The 20,535-nt window shown below is 41.5% G+C and overlaps 1 protein-coding gene across 7 annotated transcripts in view; it reads left to right on the top strand.

The window, feature by feature from the left end:
- The window catches only part of LOC147026324 (uncharacterized), a 126,453-nt gene that overhangs the window by 82,017 nt on the left and 23,901 nt on the right, over positions 1-20,535 (top strand). For 6 of the 7 annotated variants that reach the window (XM_085881626.1, XM_085881624.1, XM_085881627.1 and 3 more), the window contains 6 exons: positions 5,200-5,370; positions 8,620-8,855; positions 9,510-9,634; positions 9,757-11,994; positions 12,145-12,336; positions 13,976-14,014. In XM_085881626.1, the coding sequence (XP_085737752.1) occupies positions 5,200-5,370; positions 8,620-8,855; positions 9,510-9,634; positions 9,757-11,994; positions 12,145-12,336; positions 13,976-14,014 (3,001 nt within the window). The remainder of the gene's footprint in view (positions 1-5,199; positions 5,371-8,619; positions 8,856-9,509; positions 9,635-9,756; positions 11,995-12,144; positions 12,337-13,975; positions 14,015-20,535) is intronic. The other variant, XM_085881625.1, reaches the window with a different exon arrangement.

The raw sequence follows: 20,535 nt of genomic DNA, 5'->3' as shown, positions 1-20,535 counted from the left end.
TCTTTTCTATAACAAGAATAACTTGTGATAATGCAGTCATCTGAATCGTGTTTAGTGCATTGTTTCTGTGCCTATGCAGTTGAAGGTCAGAGGCATTATGTTTTTGGGTTGTCTGTCCTTTATAGTTGCCCACGCCGAAGGAGAGGGTATTGCATTTGGGTCCATTTGTTCTGTTTGTCTGTCTATCTTTCTTTGTTTGGTTGCCGCTCAGAACTTTTGTGTTTTTCTCCGCAACCACTTGTCAGATTGAGATGAAATTTTCATCATTAGTGCAACTACTCATGCAGAATGTTTTAATGATAATTATGATGTCATAGGTCACCTAGTGTGGCAGCCAGTTTTGTAAAAACGAAAAAAACTTTTGACCTCTATATCTCTGAAACCCCACCAAGGAAAAAATAGAAACGGCACACACGGAAAGCAGTTGTCATGGGGAATGAGTATAATTTTTTTTTATGATGTGATCGGTACCTTCTTTATGATGTCATAATTGCATATGTAGAACTCTACATCCGATCAGTGTGAAAAATTTTCAGGGTTATCTTGGGATACAATGGTCCATAATTTTTTTTTTGATGAAGTCATTGGTCACGTGATTCGGCAGCCTTATTGTTTTTTTTTAATCTTCAAAAATCATCTTCTCCAAAATGGCTGAATAGATCGAGGTGAAGCTTTACACATGACAGCCTATCCACGAGGAACAAAAGGTTGACACATATGGCATGGTTTGGTCACATGGTTTGGCAGCCATATGGGATTTACCCTAAAACATATATAAATCTTCTCCAGAACAGCTGGACAGATCGAGGGGACACATCACACATGTTCCCCAAGGCATGCCTGTGCAAGGTTGTTAAGAAATAATTGATGTCACATGGTTTGGCAGCCATATTGGATTTAAGAAAATATTAAATAATGTTTTCTCTGGAACTGCTAAATCAATTGATGTGAAACTTCACAAATGTGATCTCGTAGTGGTGGGGAATGCATGTTTTAAATTTCAACGTGATCAGACATGATCTGGCAGCCAGGATTATTTGATTTTTTTTGATTTGGGTTTTTTTTTGTTTTTATTGATTTATTTATTTTGAATACCACTCACTTGGCTGTGCCTGGATGGGTTTGAGGGTAGAGGAGTAGCAGCTGAAATGTGAGTCCTATCCAGGTTCCTCCTGATGACTTCATCTTTTCTTTTTGCTTGTTTGAATTCCTTCTGATTACTCCAATGCAGGACTGTTCCTATTTGGTCTTCCATTTGATTTGAATTGAATTTATTTTAATCTCATTCTGAATTCAATTGAACAATAATATAAAACATTATGGGTCAGGATTAGGTGTCCAATCAAAGAGGGACGTCTTGGTACCCGGTCATCCTGCCAGCAGTTATAAAGTGGCAGTTCTAATTGTCTCATTAATTACGTAACACTCCCGTACACAAACGCCACACAAAATACACCACACAAAACAAGTCCTGGCAAGGGTCTGCGATCTCTGATTGCTCTTTTTCTTGTCCTTTTTTGTTACCATGATAGCTTGTGAACCACTGAAGGAATTTCAACCAAACTTAGCACAAGTTAAGTATGGACTGTAATACAAAGACTAACCGATTACATTTTGGGTTCAAAAGATCAAGTGCATGTGCTCCCTAATTGAAAATCATTTTGTTACCATGATAACTTATGAACCACTGAAGCGATTTCAACTACATTTGGCGCAAGCGTGGACTGTAATACAAAGATGAACTGATGCAATTTTGGATTATCAGGTGAAAGGTAAAAGGTCACACACCCTTTAAAATAATTTTGTAGACCATAACTCATGTTGGAAACATTTGTTGTTCTCTCCTACTTATCTCATTATTCCTCTCATGCTGTCTCTCTCATGTGACCTTTAATATTTCATGATTTTTTTTGTTTCTATAAACTGTCGAGGCTCCTGGAAGAGCTATAGTGGTATGAAATGGAAAGGGGGGGGGGGAGAACACCAACAGCAGAGTAGAAGTTAGAGAGATCAAAGGTAGAGGGAGAAGGACACATGGGGTGAACAAGTTTATACACAGCAAGAAGAGGAAGAGGAATGCGGGGGTGAAACAGGAAAGGAACAAAGCAATCGACAATTAAAAAAATAAATAAAAATAGAGTAGAGAGAGAGAGAGAGAGAGAGGTGGAGATAGAGAGAGAGAGAGAGAGAGAGAGAGAGAGAGAGAGAGAGAGAGAGAGAGAGAGAGAGAGAGAGAGAGTGAGAGTGAGAGTGAGAGATATAGAGATATAGAGATATAGAGATATAGAGATATAGAGATATAGAGATATAGAGATATAGAGATATAGAGATATAGAGATATAGAGATATAGAGATATAGAGATATAGAGATATAGAGATATAGAGATATAGAGATATAGAGATATAGAGATATAGAGATATAGAGATATAGAGATATAGAGATATAGAGATATAGAGATATAGAGATATAGAGATATAGAGATATAGAGATATAGAGATATAGAGATATAGAGATATAGAGATATAGAGATATAGAGATATAGAGATATAGAGATATAGAGATATAGAGATATAGAGATATAGAGATATAGAGATATAGAGATATAGAGATATAGAGAGATAGAGAGATAGAGAGATAGAGATATATCATAATAACTTGGGAATTGGAGTATGCAGGAGTAATTAAAGCGAGGGTGGTGAATAATGAGACAGAGGGGATGGAGACATGGTGAGCTAGTATGAGAAACAGTTGGACAAAAAATAACTACCCGAGCCTAAGACGCAGGATCAAAATAAATAGAATGAGCATTAAAAAATACACAGCGTTTGCGCTCAATATGAAAAGCAATCGACGCAAACAGAGAACACAAAATCGACGGCAGCACAGATGAAAATGGAATGATTCCTTAACTTTTTGGAAGGACCAAGAGGACCATCCTTGATCCTCCACGAGTTGCACTTCCACTCGGAGAACCAAGAGAAGCAACCTGGAAAAAGGAAGCATATAACCTTAAATTTTTCATGACATTTAATTGATGTCAAATATAAGTTCCTTTTCAGGTTTTTTCAGTCCTCTTTGTCGTGCTTTTACTGTTATTTTGTTATCTCTGTGTTTACTGTGTGTTTCTTGTTTGGTCTTGTGTTAAAACCTGTGTTAATTGTTGAGTTTTCGTCATCTTTTTATATCCGGTTTCCTTGAAGCCGACTCTTCGTCCCGTCTGTGTGCACGATCTGTTTGTTTTTTTTCTTCTTACCACCTTCAGTTTTTTTTTCTTCCCCCCCTATCCCTCCATCACTCCCTCATTTCCTCCCAACTATATCCTCTGTTGCATGTCTTAAAATATTAAAAAAAAAGAATTCCCCCCCTTCTCACCTTTGCCCCGTAAGCATGTGGCATCCCCTATGGACTCTTCCTCTTCCTTCTTCTTTCCCTTTCACATTTGCAATCCCACTTTGATCGTGAGGGTATTCACCATTCACCTTCACAATTTTTTGTTCTTCAAACTCTTCCTTTGCTCTGCCCCCCTCTTCCCTAACCTACAAAAAAAAAACAGTCTCAAAATGTTTTGACTTCCTGTCTCTGCTGTGCTCTTCCTCTTCTTCAAACATTTGAGTTATTTTTGACCTTTCGTTCATCTTTCATCATTACAACGCTTCCTTCCTTCATTCTCTCAATTCTGAACTCCATCCATCCTTCAATGTATTTAATCGAATCTCTGACCGACAAATTAAATAAAACCCCATTTTGCAATGTTAGGTCGTCTTCCATTCGTTATTTTTTTTTCAAATTCAGTGCAAATTCATCCCAACTCCTAAAATATACCTCCTCCGAACTCCTCCCCTGTCATACCTCCTCTTTACTCTTCCCATGTTGACCCCCCATAGCTACCTCCTCTCGTCGCTCCTCTCCATTGCCCACTTCTTTAATAATGGCTCCCCTCTGGTATCACAAACTGTATTGTTTTCAAACATCCATGTGCTCCGTTCCAACCTAACAAATGTCTAACTCTCTCATTCAGTAGATTCCACAATATCAGAAACTTGCTCTCTCTCTCTTTCCTCTCATCACACCTCCCCCTCTTTGCAACCCCCCCCCCCAAACTTTGTTCCTCCCCCTGCCACCAGGGACAATGCTACCAAATTTGAGTGACAACATTAGGCCAGGGCACAGATAAGCTGCAGGTCCAGTGGTCCTATTTTTACCTTCGCAAACTTTGTTGCGAAGGTTATGTTTTGATCGCTGTGTATTTATTTATTTATTTATTTATTTGTGAATATGTGTGCTTGTTTGTTTGTTATTCGCATAACTCCAAAAGTATTGAACTGAATTGCAGCAAATTTGGTGGGATGATTGGTTATTATCCGAGGACCATTTGATTAGATTTTGGGAGCGATCGGGTCAAAGATCAAGGTCATGAAAAGGTCAAAATCGTCTTTTTACCATAGCGCGGTCAATTTGTATCCAATTTGCATGCAACTAATGCCAAAATGTTCAGAATTCAATGCCCCATCTTGTGATGTATGACATTGACACAATGATGTAATAACCCTTCTTAGCGGTTGGGAGTCAAAGGTCGGGGGGGGGGTCACAACATTGCAAAATGTGCGGTTTTAGTCATAACATGGTCAATTCTTATCCGATTTGCATGAAACCAACACCAAAATGTTGACTGTTCTGTTCCCCACACTCTAATACCAATTACAAAATTAAGAGTACAAAGGTCAAGGTCGAGGTCATGAAAAGGTCAAAATCGTCATTTTTGTACAATGAATGTTTGTTTGTTCACAATAAATAACTTATTTAGAAAAACAGAAACTCGTGTGTGCTAAATTCCCCTAAAATTCCAGAAAATAATTTCTTATAATGTGACCAGTTGTCATCAGATTGACTTGACACCGACACCCAAAAAGGTCATGGAGTTCATCCAGAAATTGTACAATGTACGTGAATCGGTGTCAAACGGCAGGAAATTTAATGTTTTTAAGCCATCATAACACATATGAGATGGCAGATGTGGTATGGGATTAAATACCCTCACAATCAACGGTTTCTGGGGGGGGAGGGGCAAAATGTAGCGTTGGCGAAGGTATGCGCTCTACTGAGTGCCCGTTCTCGTTATTATTGTTTTGAAATCTGTTTTTGCCCAGTTGTATATTCCAATTGGCAGAGATAATTTGCTTCTCCCTCAATTCCTGCAGGCCATTGCACAGGAGCCCTCTGTCTATGGATGGTGATGCTGGGAAACGTCTGTCAGAAGTACTTGTGGAGGAAAGAACAGCATCTTCTGATACATCTGTCGAAAGTGGTGTGGATGGAGTTGCTTTCCTTTTGGAAAGAATTCGGGCTCTCCAGTACAATCTTGAAGAAAGGTGATCCTAATTTCCAAATTTTGTGTGTTATTATTCGATCACCTGAAACGTAGTTCCGGGGAGCTTATGGGATGGCGCGTCGTCAGTTCGTCCGTCCATGAACACTTGCAACTTATTCTCAGAAACTACACACACGATTTCAATGAAACTTGATCACAACCTTCATCACCCGTGATGTACCAAAGTTTGTTCATGGCATAAAAAATCGGGGTCTGAGGGGGTCGATGGAGGGGTTTTGTGGGTGGGATGGTTAGCCCCCAAAAGAGATATTTGCTTTCTTCTCAGAAACTACACACACAATTCCAATGGAACTTGACCACAACCTTCATCACGCTTGATGCACCAAAGTTTGTTCACAACTTTAAAAAAAAAAAAACCCGGGGCCACAACATTGATTCATTGGTACATTTTGCTGACTCCATCACACGTTGACTTCCTCTTCAGTATCATTGTTCTACCTGGTGAGCGGTCAGCTGTATTGCCCCTATTTTTATTACTAGTGCGGGCCCGTACATGCATACCCGTACGTGCCAAAAAAAAAAAACAAAAAAAAAACTTTCAAACCGTGTGACTCCAGCTGACTGACGGAGGAGCTCCTTGTGAGCCAATGGCCATCCATATCAAGTGCCCAACTGTGTCTGCGGACGTCCTCCTGCAGTTGGGTCACTTCTTATTAGGAGGTTGGTGGCAGGATTTGCACTCCGGCACTCTGGCCACCGTAAAACCCTTCATTTCGCAAAAACGCAAAAAAATCTGAAAACCCACTCCGTGGGAGTACCTCCTGTGCAGCTTCCCTTCGCAGGGCAGCTCAACGGATGACGGGATTGGGGCAAAGCCTTCGGGACCCCCAATCTTTGATGATAGGAGGGAAACCACGGGGTAACATCCCTGGGTCAGATTGCGGGAGAGTGTGTCGGAGTGGTGCTGAGGTGTCGTCCACCAGACGGCGGTCTCCTTGGGTTAACCTGAGGCAGTTCCTTCGGGTGGGTGCCTGGAATGTCCTATCCCTAAGAGAGGATGATCACCTGTCTCTGTTATCATCTGAACTCAAGCGTTTGGACATCGGGATTGCAGCTCTCTCTGAGGTTCGGAGACCGGATTGCGGCGAGATAATGGTGGGTGGTTACACCTACTATTGGTCTGGTCGCTCTGATGGTTACCATACCCAAGGAGTTGCTGTAGCTGTGTCCAATAAGCTGACCCCAATGATAATTGAGGTAACACCGGTCAACGAGCGTATTATGAGATTAAGGATTCGTCACTCCTTCGGTGTCATTTCCCTGATCTCTGTTTATACTCCGACTGAGGCGAGTGATCTCACAGAGAAGGATGCATTCTACGCCACGCTCGAGTCTGTGGTTGATCGGTGCCCCAGACGAGATACACTTCTAGTCTTGGGGGATTTCAATGCATCGACTGGAACTGATAGGAATGGTTATGAGGTGTGTGTTGGTCCCCATGGGTCAGGAACTATGAACCAGAATAGCACTAAGTTCCTTGACTTTGCAAGAAGTCATGGACTTAGGGTGGCTGGTTCATGGTTTCAGCGCCCACAAGCTCATCGCTGGACTTGGTATTCCAACGCTGGCGGTGTGGCAAAGGAGATTGACCATGTCCTCATTGACGGTCGTTGGAGGATGATCCAGAACTGCAGGGTCTACCGGAGTGCTCAGTTCCTCAATACTGACCACAGGCTTGTTGTAGCAACTCTAAAGCTGCACCTTAAATCCTGGAGAATGGTACCATCCCAGCCTCGGCTGGATGTTGGCAAGCTCAGGGATGAGAGAGTAGCTGAGGAGTTTGCGAACAGGCTGAGTGGACACTTGGGGGGTCTGGGTGCTTTGGGGGGTCCTGAAGAGTTGTGGAGCGCCTTCAAGCCCACCGTCCTTGATGTTGCCGGTGGATGTCTTGGAGCTCACCGCAGGGCAAAGAAGAATTTTGTCTCTCAAGGGACACTGGATACCATTGACCAGAGTCGCAGGGCCAGGCTGAATGGCAGAGCTGAGCTGTTCAGGGAGCTGAGGTGTAAAACTGTACGTGCACTGAGGGTGGACAAGGAGGCCGATGTGCGAGGAATCTGTGAGGGGGTAGAGCATCACCTGTGGACAGGTGATTCTCGTCCCGTTTACAGGGAAATTCGGCAGCCATTTTGTTTTGGGAATTTTTTTTTTAATCTTCTTCTCCAGAACGGCTAAACACATTCAGGCGAAACTTTACACACATATTCCCCATGAGGTCCTTTATCAAGTTTGTTAATTTCTTATTGATCGGTCATACGGTTTGGCGGCAATCTTGAATTTACCGTAAACCTTCAAACATCTTCTTCTCCAGAACGGCTCGTCAGATCAAGGGAAAACTTCACAAACGTATTGCACGCGAGTAGGGTATATAAGTTTGTTAATTTCTAATTAATAGGTCACATGGTTTGGCAGCCATGTTGGATTCATGAAAAATATTAAATAATGTTTTCTCTGGAATCACATAACCTATCGAAGCGAAAATTTGCAACTATCATCCTCCATGATGTCTGCGTTCAAAGTAAAAATTATGACGTCACAAGTCACAAGGTTTGGTGGCCATCTTGGATAGAAAAACGCATCTTATCTGATTAACACGAAACTTCACACACGTATTCCACTCCGGGATAGGAGGCAGGATGTTAACTTATGATGTCAAAAGTCATATGGTTCGTCAGCCATCTTGGATTGAAAATTAATAAATTTTAAAAATCTTCTCCAGAACGGCGAGACAGATTGAGGCGAAACTTTATACGCACATTCCCCATGAGGTCCTTTCTCAAGTTTGTTAATTTCTTATTGATTGGTCATACGGTTTGGCGGCCTGAAATTCTCGAATTTACCCTGCAACCTTCAAACATCTTCTTCTCCAGAACGGCCGGTCAGATCAAGGGGAAACTTCACGTACGTATTGCGCACGAGTCGGGAATATAAGTTTGTTAATTTCTAATTGATAGGTCACATGGTTTTGCAGCCATGTTGGATTCAAGAACAATATTAAATGTTGTTTTCTCTTTAACCACTTATCCTATCGACGTAAAACTTTGCGACTATCATTTAAGTCTCACGTCGTATCAAAAGCGGAGGTCTGGGTACCCGGTCATCACGGCCAGCAGTTGTAAAGTGGCAGTTCTAGTTGTTATTATTTCTTTTTCTGTGCTTCTATGTAAAACCTAAGGCTGCTTTTAATTTGAGGTAACTGATCGGACATATTACTGGCTTTATTTTGCAGTTACTTGCAACAGCGGGAGCAGCAGCTGAAACGCCGAAGGCACCGTGTCGAACAGTTACTTGTGTGGCGGGAGCGCCTGGACAAAGAGGAAGGGCAGATATTAAAGCTGGAGGATCAGGCTTTGGCAGCATGGAGGGTTGAGTGTCCTTCTTCATCTTGTAGGAAGATTCACTCTCCTGACCAATATACGATACCACAACCGAGTGGTGCTTCATCCACATTGCATGACTCTAATGGTAAATGAGAATTCCATCCTCATACACCACCCCACCCCCCTCACCCTTCTCCACCCTACCTTGCCACATCACATTCACACCCAATTATTTTGATGGTTGATGCTTCAACTAAACCCGAGCAAGCAACTTCTATATAATATTGGTTGTTTTGTAGAGGTCTAATGTGGCATACTGTGTTAAGTATACAAGAAGAAGATGTATGTATGTATGTATATGTATATATATATATATATATATATATATATATATATATATATATATATATATATATATATATATGTATATATATATATATATATATATATATATATATATATATATATATATATATATATATATATTCAAAATTTGCATTTTCTTCTTTGGATCTTGTGTTAATGAATTAGTATGGTGTTCACACAGGCATGATGGGCTGAATGGCCCCCATCTGTGTCTGTTTTCCTTGTATAGGTCTTTTTAGTGCAGTTATTTTTTTTTTAATTGTAGTCATTATCTTGGATGATTCTGGCTTTTTAGCTCTAGGTTTGTTTTTTTTCTTCAATTTTGAGGATTGCAGACATACTTCTGTACTAAAGCTTTGATCTTTTGGAAAATAATATGACAGCATCGGGTTTTTAAAGTGGTGTTCGATAGCTCAGGAATGTGTCTATACAGGACCGGCTGGTGTGGTTGATCGGATAGTGGCGCTGAGGTCAGAGCTTAAACATCGGCTTCATACTGTGGAACAACTGTGTGATGACCAACAGCGCAGGAGCCATGAGCGACAGAGGGTTCTTGAGGTGTGCTTTTAATTTGCCTCTGTCACCATTCTACTTTTATATAACTGATTTTGAGTACACTGCTTTTTTTTTTAAGAGGGAACCACTCTTTGTGAAACTATATTGTTGTTTGTTTTTTCCAGAAGCATGATACCTTGGACTTCCAGACAGAAGCAGACATTGCTGTCACCAAGGCATTCCGCAGTGAGATTTTGCCATTGGAGGAAGAGGCAGCACCAGCCAAGACTGAAGAGTCTGCACTAAATTTTCCACCTCACTATGCAGCTCGTGAACCTCATTTTAACAAGCAACAGCAGAATCCAGAACAGCATACAGTTTCTGTTACACAAATGACCAAACGAGGAAAAGTTTCTTTGGGCCCTTCATCGACAAGCATTGAACGTGATGAAGCAGAGAAAGAGCCAAGAGAAATTCTCCCTCTGTTGCCATGCAATGGACCTTTGGAGACATTGCTGTCTGATAAACCACTGGGAGTTGTGGACACCACAAATATTACGTCAGATGCTTATCACACTGTCATTTCTTCATTATCAGAAATTTTCGATGTTGGGTATTCAGCACAAGACACAAAAAATGGTCATAGCTACACAAATAATGAACTCTGTGAAAATAGGGAAGTTGAGATTTCAGGACAAGTGCTTGAACCTTTCTCTAATTGTGATATGGTTGTGAAAAACATTGCTGTTGAAAATAGACTTGACGACACAAATGTTAATGCGTCTTCATTCATGAGCAATGGTGTGTCTTCTTTTGTCACAGCGAGTAATAATAGTGAATTGATTGTCACTGGTCATCAGGATCATGAGACACCTGTTAACCTAAAGAATGGGACTTCTGTCTTGCCATCATATGACTTTGAGTTAAATACATCTACTCCAAAGGAACATCCTGGTTTTACAAGGAACATGCAGGATAATTCTGCATTTACTTCAGCCCTTTCTTTCCTGCCTGAAAATACTGGTAGGGAAGCATCTCTTGTGGCATTTGATAAGACTATCTGTTCTGAGAAGCCTTTGGATGAAGCATCATATCCATGTTCAATTACACCTCCAAACCAAAATTGCAGCTCACTGTTAAATGTGGACACTCAAACTGGGCAACAATCAAATGAAGCCCTGTTGGATAATGAGTTGTGCAAAGACAATGCATCTAAAGATGTTCTGGAAAACCATTCATCCAGAAGTGTACAACCTGAAGAAAAGGTGTCTAATGATGCTTCTGAGCAAGATAATACTGCTAGGAAAGCACCATTATCATTACCGATTGTTGGGGGAAACCATTTTTCACAAGCGACTGCCATTGTCCCGTCATCGTTGCCACAGGATTGTGATTTGAGAAAGTCTGTAGTTGAAAACGCTTCATCCAATTGCATTCAGCCTTTAACATCTGAGAATGTTGACTGTCAAATAGTAAATGAAAACTACAACAACTCCTCAAGCCACATAATGCAAATGAACAAGCAAGTTAAACCAGACCAAAGAGCCGAAGTTGGTTTAGAAGAGGATTTTTCAGTTGCTTTTGGTTCACCATCACTGTGTATCAAGAAAGACATTTCCAACTTGGCTTTTGAGGAGCACATTGAAAGGTTTGTCGGTTGTCTCATTAATGAAGCAGCAAAAGAGGTTTCAGGGATTTGCAATGGACATGCGGTTCTTCACAATTCCTCTCGTACTGTGTGCAATTTGGATAAGAAGCCTCAAATGGATAATGTACTTGCAGAAATTACAATTCCTCAAGTGATGTCCACAGATGTGAAAAAGGAAGGCGTTCCATCAGCATTGGTGACTGAAGAAAGTGCTGAACAAGCATCTACCAATGGTGAAGAGTCTCAGGATGCCTTTGCAAATGCTGCAACTTGCCTTGAGACCTCGTCCTCAAAAGACATTCCTCCTTGTTTGAAAATATATGATCAAAAGGCACAGTACACCACCCTCAATGGAACGTTCATAGCTGTGGCTGACCAATCTAAGCCTTACACCCCACTTTTAGATATGCTAACCCGCCAGAAGGGCCAGTTGAAAGAGCAGATGGACCGTAGTGATGCTTTGACAAAGGCTGAAACTGCTGAGAAGACAGAGAAAAAGGATTATCTGGCTTGCGCTATTACTAACGGCCTATTGTCCAATTTTCTGTCCGAGGCTTTGGAACAATTCTGTGAATTGCAGAAAAGTGGTGAAAATAAATTTGAAGGTGTGGTGCTTCCTGGTGAAGTTGTAGAATCTGAGCATGTGCTTGTTAACTGTACCACAATTGATGAAGAGCATTTCATAAAGAGTCCAACTCAAGAAGATGACATGCACCTACCTGAAATTGAAGTTGACCCAGAAATGTGTACATCTCCTCTTACTTCCCCAAGACCGGTAAATTATTGTTGGTCTTTAACTACTTTCATATACTGTGTCCATCCTTTCTATAATGTTTTATTTTGAGTTCAGGCCTGCTTTTGTAAAATGCTCTTTTATCTTATCATATCCATCTATGTGTTACAATTCCTCCCTTCTGGCATGTAGGAAAGTCCTGGGTCTTGCCAACCAGAGCAGATATTGAATGGTTCATGTAATCAGGAGGAGCCCACAAGCCCGTTCGGTTATTTGAGCCTGAGTCATGCCCCATTCGATGCTGGGCAACTACTGGATGATCAGGACTGGTTCGATGAGGATTTTGGCTTGAGTAGCAAGCTCCGTGCACGACAACAGCAGCAGGTATTAAGGATTTGTGAACTTGTCATTCAAATATTTTATTTTATGGTAATATCCTTTTCAAAACCAATAATAATAATAATAATATATTATCCTAACAAGGAACTTCAATTCAGGAGGCCATTAGTCCCATCAAAGCCTGTGCCATGATTGTCAACATCAGGCTTGTCCATGCTCTGTCCTTAAAAAAAAAAAAAATATCCTGAGCATCAAGCAAGGAAGTAGCACATACCATTTAAAAAAGTATTTGGTGTGACTCTGCTGGGGTTCTAACCACTGACCTCTGACTCAGAGTGGATGCTCTAACCATTACCACTGAGGCTTTAACATTATTATGTGATGAAAATACAAGGCCACAATCTCTCTAACCATTATTTTTGACCTCGCTGTCACCCTGAGTAATGCAGCAATGGGCATCTTATTCCTATCCACATGTACTTGGTACATAACAAGCTCAAATGAGCTCAGATCCTCATCCTCCTAATGCTGACGTCATAAAAACGAATATGACATCATTGTGATGCATCAGGTTTGCGACAAATTATCTGTGTTAATGCCCGGCTTGATTCCAGCAAACAAAATTCAAACAGCTTGCCTAGTTTCGGAGATAACGGTATAGGCGATTGCCATTAGCGGAGATATTTTGACGTCGTAACTTTTTTTCTCGGAGGAATTTTCAAAATCGGAGATGGTTACTGTCTGCGCAGGGTATTTTTACATATATATGCCAAGTTTCAGGAAGTTTCGATGAAAACTGTAGGCTGTGAAACAAAAAAGTCCACAAGAAGAAGATGGAGAACAACAACATGAGTAAAACTGAGAGATCCTCCACAAGGATATAAAAAAAAAATCCTAAAATCATTGCCATCACATGTGGTGATTAAGGCCTTAAACCAGTAACTGCCCCCTTCCCTTATAACCATCACAGTATTTGGCATACTAAATTATGTTCAGTGTGCCTTCTGTTAATATGTTAAAATGGGGGTATTTGTTGTAAAGGTTGCACTATGCATCCAAAAATGGCACAGACATTGATTGACCCAAGGCATGGCTAAACCATCAAAAAACACCTTGAGCGTTTTTGTAGAAGCACCTTGAGCAGATTTTCTCTCATCAAACCAAATGCATCATTTGGAGCAAAGGCTGGTGAATATAGATTTAACAGGTCAACTGAGATGCCATTCAATATTGAAGGAATCCTTTAATAAAAGAAGTGTGTGTATTTGGGTGAACCGGAGGAGGAGTAACTACACTCTGATCCCAAAGGTCAATAAAGGATCTACAGAGCTGAGGGGAGCCAAGCTACACACTAGCCAAGTGGGAAGAGCCTAACACTGTTTGTACTAGTGTAAATATTATTGAGACTTTACTGCTCATATTTACAAACTCTGAATTTATTTAATGCCAGGAGTAAATGTAAGAAAAGTGTTTTTTTTTAAATACCAATTTGATACAGACAATACAATAGGAGTGAAGAGTTCGTGATACATCGAACTGCGGCACCGCCATGAATAACTTTAGTTATTTCATTCCTCATTCAAATGTTGATTCTTGAAATACCCCCATTCCTCCCCCTCCCCACACCTCCCCAATTTTTCATTCCTCATTTTCATTGCCAAATTGTACTTGATCTTGGTTGCAGTTTGCCCTTTTTGGATTGATTGACCATTTCCTTACCAAGGTATGAAGGTCGTCAGATCTGATTTATACATTTTAGGCCCATATGCATTTTTGTTGCAGCTATCTGAACGATGATGTACTTATCCTTGATTAAGTGAATGTCGTAAGATATAAATGTGTCGTTTCCATTGTGAAAGATTTGTCCCTGTTTGCTTTCATACCTCGAAGTTTGCTTCATGTGGAGCAAGAAGAAAATGGTAAAGTAACTCGAAGACGTAGCACAGGTCAAGTTAAACATTATTTGCATGGTACAATAGCTATTAATCGTTTTGTTTAATGACTTTAGTTTTGTGCTCATCCAATGACCAACTCTGCAAAAGTGCATTGCTGTCATGATGATGTCCTCTCCAAGTATCATTGTCAACCATGGCTGCTTTTGACGTGACTAGTTTAAACGAATCTGATGACATTTACTAATTTAAACGAGAGGGCTTTACGAGTCCAACTCAAAATGACATGCACCTACCTGAAATTAACATACGTTCAGAGATTTCTGATGGTTGTGTAGCCAAAATGTTGTGTTGTGTAGCTACACCAATGTAGCCAAAAATATTAAAAATTCAATACTGTAATTAGATATTGGGGGGGGGGAATTATTCTTAAAAAAGCAGGACACCACGGACACCAAAACGAAAAACTTAATGCCTCCCTCCGAGAACCATAATGACCCATAAAGGTTTCACAGTGCCAAATATCTAAATGGCCACTTACTGTATCTACAAGCTCAATGAAGAGCTTGTACACGTTTCAAGTAAAATGGGCATCATATATGTATAGTGCCTTCAGAAAGTATTCAAATCCCTTGATTTTTTTTTTTCTTTTCATATTTTGTTGTTTTACAGCCGAAATTTGAAATTGATTAAATTTAATTTTTTTCTCACTGATCTACAGAAAATATCCTTCAATGACAAAGTGAAAACATGTTTTTAGAAATGTTTACAAATTTATTGAAAATGAAATATAGAAATATCTAATTTACTGCACATAAGTATTCAACCCCCTGAGTCAATACTTTGTAGAAGCGTCTTGAGCAGCGATTTACAGCTTTGAGTCTTCTTGGGTATATCTGCATCAGCTTTGTACATCTAGATTTGGGAATTTTCTCCCATTCTTGCAGATTTGCTCAAGCTCTGTCAAGTTGGATGGGTAGCGTTGGTGAACCGCAATCTCAAGTCTTTCCACAGATTCTCAATGGGATTCAAGTCTGGTTTCAGACCAGGTCACTCTACCCTGGATATGCTGCTACTGCTCTCCCATCAATGGATGGAGGTCCTCAATGCCAGACAGGAAATCCGAGCCGTATCCCTGGACATATCACGTGCTTTTGACACAGTCTGGCACCCTGCCCTACTCACCAAACTCTCTTCCCATGGTATTCAAGGCCATCTCCACTCATGGCTCGCAGACTTCCTCTCCTGTCGCAGTCAACGTGTGGCCCTAAATGGAGTTCTTTCATCCCCTCTTCCTGTGCAGGCTGGAGTTCCTCAAGGTAGCGTTCTGGGCCCTGTTCTTTTTCTGGTTTTCATCAATGATCTCTCGGACTCTCTGGAAAATCCTCTATTTCTCTTTGCCGATGACTCCACCCTCTGCCGTACCATCTGTCATCCCTCAGACCGGCAAGCAGCAGCTTCTTCGCTCACTGCAGATCTGGATAAAATCACAAACTGGTCCAACACGTGGAACATGTCTTTCAATCCACACAAATCTCACACTCTCACTATGTCTCTTCGAAAGGACCGTTTACAAAACCCCCCCATCCACTTTCTCAACAATCCTCTGGAAGAAGTCTTTTCTTTCAAGCTTCTGGGTCTCACTATCTGCCATGACCTTTCCTGGGAAAGTCACATTTCCAACCTTGCCTCAAAAGCCAGTCGCCGACTGGGAATCCTCCGTCGTGCAAAGTCCTTCCTCGGCCCTCTTGAGCTCCTGACTACTTACAAAGCTTTTGTCCGTAGCCTGATGGAGTACTGCTCTCCCCTCTGGGCTGGTGCTCCTGCCTCCCACCTCTCTCGACTTCACACTGTCGAAACCAGGGCTTTTAAGATCATTGGCATCTCCCGCAATGAAGCTGAGTCTTCGGGCCTCTCACTCAATCACCGCAGGTTGGTCGGTGGTCTTTCTGTCTTCTACCGACTCCTCTCCAGCCTTGCCCCCCCTGCTCTCTCTGCGATTTGTCCCAACCACATTTCCACAGGGCGCTCAAGGTCCGCCAACAACCCCCTTCTGGTAAAACTACCAAAATCACGAATCACTGCTCATCTTCACTCTTTCATTCCTCTTTTTTCCCGCCTTTGGAATAAACTTCCTCACTCTATTCTTTCCCATTCTTCCCTCCAGGCTTTCAAAACAGCTGTTCACCACCACCTCTTATCTTCCCCCATCCAAATCCTCGATCTTTTCTACCCCGATAATCCACCCAAGCCCACTTCCTTCAATTCTCCTGCTTTCCTTCCTGAAAGTCCCTGTAATGTCCATCTTCTCCTCGCCATGTTCCCCATCCCATCCCCATCCCTCTCCCTTCCACAGTTCACCTGTGTCTGTTCCCCAATGTTTTGTCCCTTCCACTCCCGCCCCTCTTGTCTCATGCCTCCTTGCTGTGAGTTGTGTGTTCGCTCTCATACGAGCCTCGACCAAGGTATACAAAAAAAAAAAAAAAAAAAAAAAAGTCTGAGCTTTGGCTGGGCCATTCAAGGACTTTCACATTCTTGTTCTGAAGCCATTCCAGTGTTGATTTGGCTCCATGCTTGGGGTCATTGTCCTGTTGGAACATAAACCTTCATTGTAATCTAAGGTCTTTTGCACTCTGAAGCAGGTTATCCTCAAGGATTTGCCTGTATTTGGCTCCATTCATTGTTCCCTCGATCCTTGCAAGTCTCCCAGTCCCTGCCGCTGAAAAAGCATCCCCACAGCATGATGCTGCTACCAGCATGTTTTACGGTCGGGTTGGTATTGGATGGGTGAAGAGCTGTGCTCACTTTCTGCCAGACGTAGTGCTTTGCATTCAGGCCAAAGAGTTCAATTTTCATCTCCTCAGACCACATAATATTTTGCTTCATGGTCTCAGAGTCTTTCACGTACCTTTTCATAAACTCCAGGCATGCTGTCATGTGCCTTTTTCTCAGGAGTTGCTTCTGTCTGACCACTCTACCATAAAACCAAGATTTGTGAAATGCTGCAGAAACTGTTGTCCTTCCGGCAGGTTCTCCCATCTCAGCCAAGGAACTCTGTAGTTCTGTCAGAGTGGTAATTTGGTTCTTGGTCACCTCCCTGACCAAGGTCTCTCTTGCCCGGTTACTTAGTTTGATCGGACGGTCAGCTCGAGGAAGAGTCTGGGTAGTTCCATATTATTTCCGTTTCCTAATGCTCTTGGAAACTTTCAACACTCTAGAAATTGTTTTATACCATACCCCAGATCTATGTCTCCTCGCAATTCTATCTCGTAGTGCTACGGACATTTCCTTGGACTTCATGTTGGAGTTTCTGCTCTGACCCGCACTGTCAACTGTGGGACCTCGTAGAGAAAGGTGTGTTTCTTTATAAAAACATGTGCAATCAATTGATTTGGCCACAGGTAGACTCCAATCAAGGATGATCAATGGAAATTGGATACACCTGAGCTCAATTGGAGTATCATTGCAAAGGGGTTGAATACTTATAGTCCATGAGGCCGAGCCCAAAATTTTGGTCATTGGTACCAAACAAAGTGCCCTGTTCTCGTCGTTTTTTTTTATTATTTTTTTTTTTTTTTGTAAAGACGTCCCCTGAGGTATCAAAATCACTTGGTAGCAAGGAAATATCAGTAGCTTATATCGTGTAATGGCACTGTTTATACGCGACCCCCTCTTGCACAAAATCGAAGATTTTCGATAATTTTTATACACCATGGATTTGAGTTGGGAGCGTTTTATACTGTTAATATACTTTAATGTGTATAATCTATATATCAAAAGAAAGCTCATGGAGTACAGTTTATAGTCGTATAAACATAAGAAGAAAATAAAAACACTCACAGACACCCGACATGAAATACTGCGGACCCCTTGATGCGAAACAAATGTTTTTCTTCACTTAGAAAAAAATGTGTCTTCCAACATGTAGAATGACATTAAAAACTTCAACTCAGGCACTATAATAACAGTACCCTGAATACATCTTAATATAATTTGAACCTTGTCAATAAATGACACCTTACATATATAGGAAACAAATTCTATCATAGAAAATATGTAATTATGTACTTTCGACATCAACTTGATCATTTGGTCCATATTTCAAATGTCGCAGCTGTAGCAGCAACACAGAAATAAAATATAAGGCATGTTATAAGACAAACACATTATTATTGTTATTCAAACACAATAATGAAAGTACACAATCTTGGAATATTTGAACTAATAGTCTTCAGTTTCATAATCGTCTTTGCTGCTCAACTCCATTTTGCTGTCTGTACCCATCGTTCATTGGTTGGTTTTCACATGGGCTCAAACTACAAATGTCAGAACACTTCAATCCATTTGCAGCACCGGGACATTGAGGAACTCGACAAGACTTCCGACATTTGCAGGACAGCATCTCAAGAACAGCGTCGGGGCCGGTGCACCATCCATCCAGTCTACGGCTAAGTGTTTGTCATCACCATCGCCAACGAATTTCCAGCCATAGCCTGCAGGATTGGGTGTCTTGGGATCATTCATCAAACTCTGTCTCCAAATTGCGGTTTGATAATTTGCTCGCCGTGCATGTTTTCCAAGACAATCTGCACATGGCGGTAACTGGTAGGACTCTTTCTCACCTTTCTTTGCACAAAATAGTTTATACCGAAACTCGTTGACTGAAGCATCTCCAGATGTAGCATCATACATTGCAAAAACAAAACGTTCCAATCGAGCTTGAAGAAAAGACGAAAGACTCCACTGTTGGCCAAGCTCCTTAAAGAGACTCTGGAAATTCTGATTTGCTTTGACCAGTTTGAATGCTTTCATTTTCCCACAACCTGCGAAGGCACTGACGGAGTCGCAACCAGTGAAAGCGTGCAATCCGATAACTGCCTCTGAGACATCAGATCCATTCATGTTGACAACAACTGTGATGTCTATGTAATGTGTGCAAGTTTTAGTCCCACATTTCTGATAAAGAGGAGCAGTAATTTGTGTACAGAACGCCATGCTCAAAAGGAAGACATCTCTGTCGTCCACCACAAAGATTACAGCTGCACTTCCGGTGTCACTTGCGTGTTTTCCATGAAGCAGTACCCTCGTGTCTGCTTCTTCTTGCTGGCAGCAAAGCTCTGGTACATCTTCAACTACTGAGTCAGTAATTTTGAGGTTACAAACATATGCTTTGACTGCAATAATGACCTTGAATGTGGTTGTTGCCATTCCTGAAACAGAAATTCAATGAGTTCAGTCTTGTTGTCACTACTCTGCAGGTAACTTCTCTACTGACGGACAATTTGTTGGGAAGTTATATTCTTGAACTGCATGCCTGGATTCTTGCTTCGTCTCGCTCTTTCATGGTGTTTTATGCTGTGTGGTTGATACACATCAAACACGATGTCAATCCTCGTACTGTGTGCATCTTCTCTAATTGCAGAAAGAAGCAAGGTGTTTGAAATGTCTCCAAATGTTTTCTGGTCCCCCTTCATCTTTTGAACCAAAGCCATGCCATCAATAATCGTGGCTGATGGTGTGGGAATGTTCTCTGCTTGTGCATCTTTTTGTAATGCTCTGGCCAACACAGCTTTGTTTGTCTTCCTGATACTCCCATCTTCACAGGCTAGCGACCATGGCAGTGGACCTAGGGGATGTGCCAGGACATCTTTCATATCCAGGTTCTTTCTTGTTTGTGCAATGAGTACCATTTGCCCAAACAACTTTCGGTCTGTTTTCAGAATCATTTCTTTTCCATTTGAAGAAACTTTCTTCTCCTTCTTGGTCATATCTGAAAAGGTCTTGAGCCTCAGCTTAGGCAATGGATCATGAAATTTCACGACTGGTGGACTTGATTTGAGTCTTTCAGACTTAAAGCTCTGATAAGCTGCCTCACCATGCTTTTCTGCTTCGAGCAACTGTGTGGCAATCTGCCTTGTTGCAGCAGCAGCTATAGACAGACTGACTAGTTCTTGTTGATTTTCTTAAAAGGGATTAACCCAGTTTTGCAGGGTTTCTACAACAGCATTGAAAGCCAGTTCATCCTTTTTAATTCTGCTGTTCTGTAACTCTACATGTCCATGATCAGATTTGCCTGTGACTAACACGTCTCGGAGATGATGCAAGAAGGATGACTGGTATTCTGCTGTCAGGAAGAACCGACTCACTGCACCAGGTTTGAGACTATACTTGCGCACTCCTCCCGCAACTTTTGTGTCACGATTGGCTGTCTCTTCAATTGTCTGGTCCAAGGGTATCTTAGCAAAGGGGTTCTTTTCTCCTAGTTGGACAGAAAACTCTCCTTCAAGGAAGTGTTGAAGCACTTCTGGATGGTCATTTCTGAGCTGGGACATTTCAGCGTAGTATACTGGAA

Source organism: Eptatretus burgeri, chromosome 5, assembly GCF_056783735.1.
Source record: "Eptatretus burgeri isolate ZD-2024b chromosome 5, Ebu_testis_v1, whole genome shotgun sequence".
In the NCBI taxonomy this organism is placed as follows: Eukaryota; Metazoa; Chordata; class Myxini; order Myxiniformes; family Myxinidae; genus Eptatretus; species Eptatretus burgeri.
This window is presented reverse-complemented; position numbering and strand designations above follow the sequence as displayed.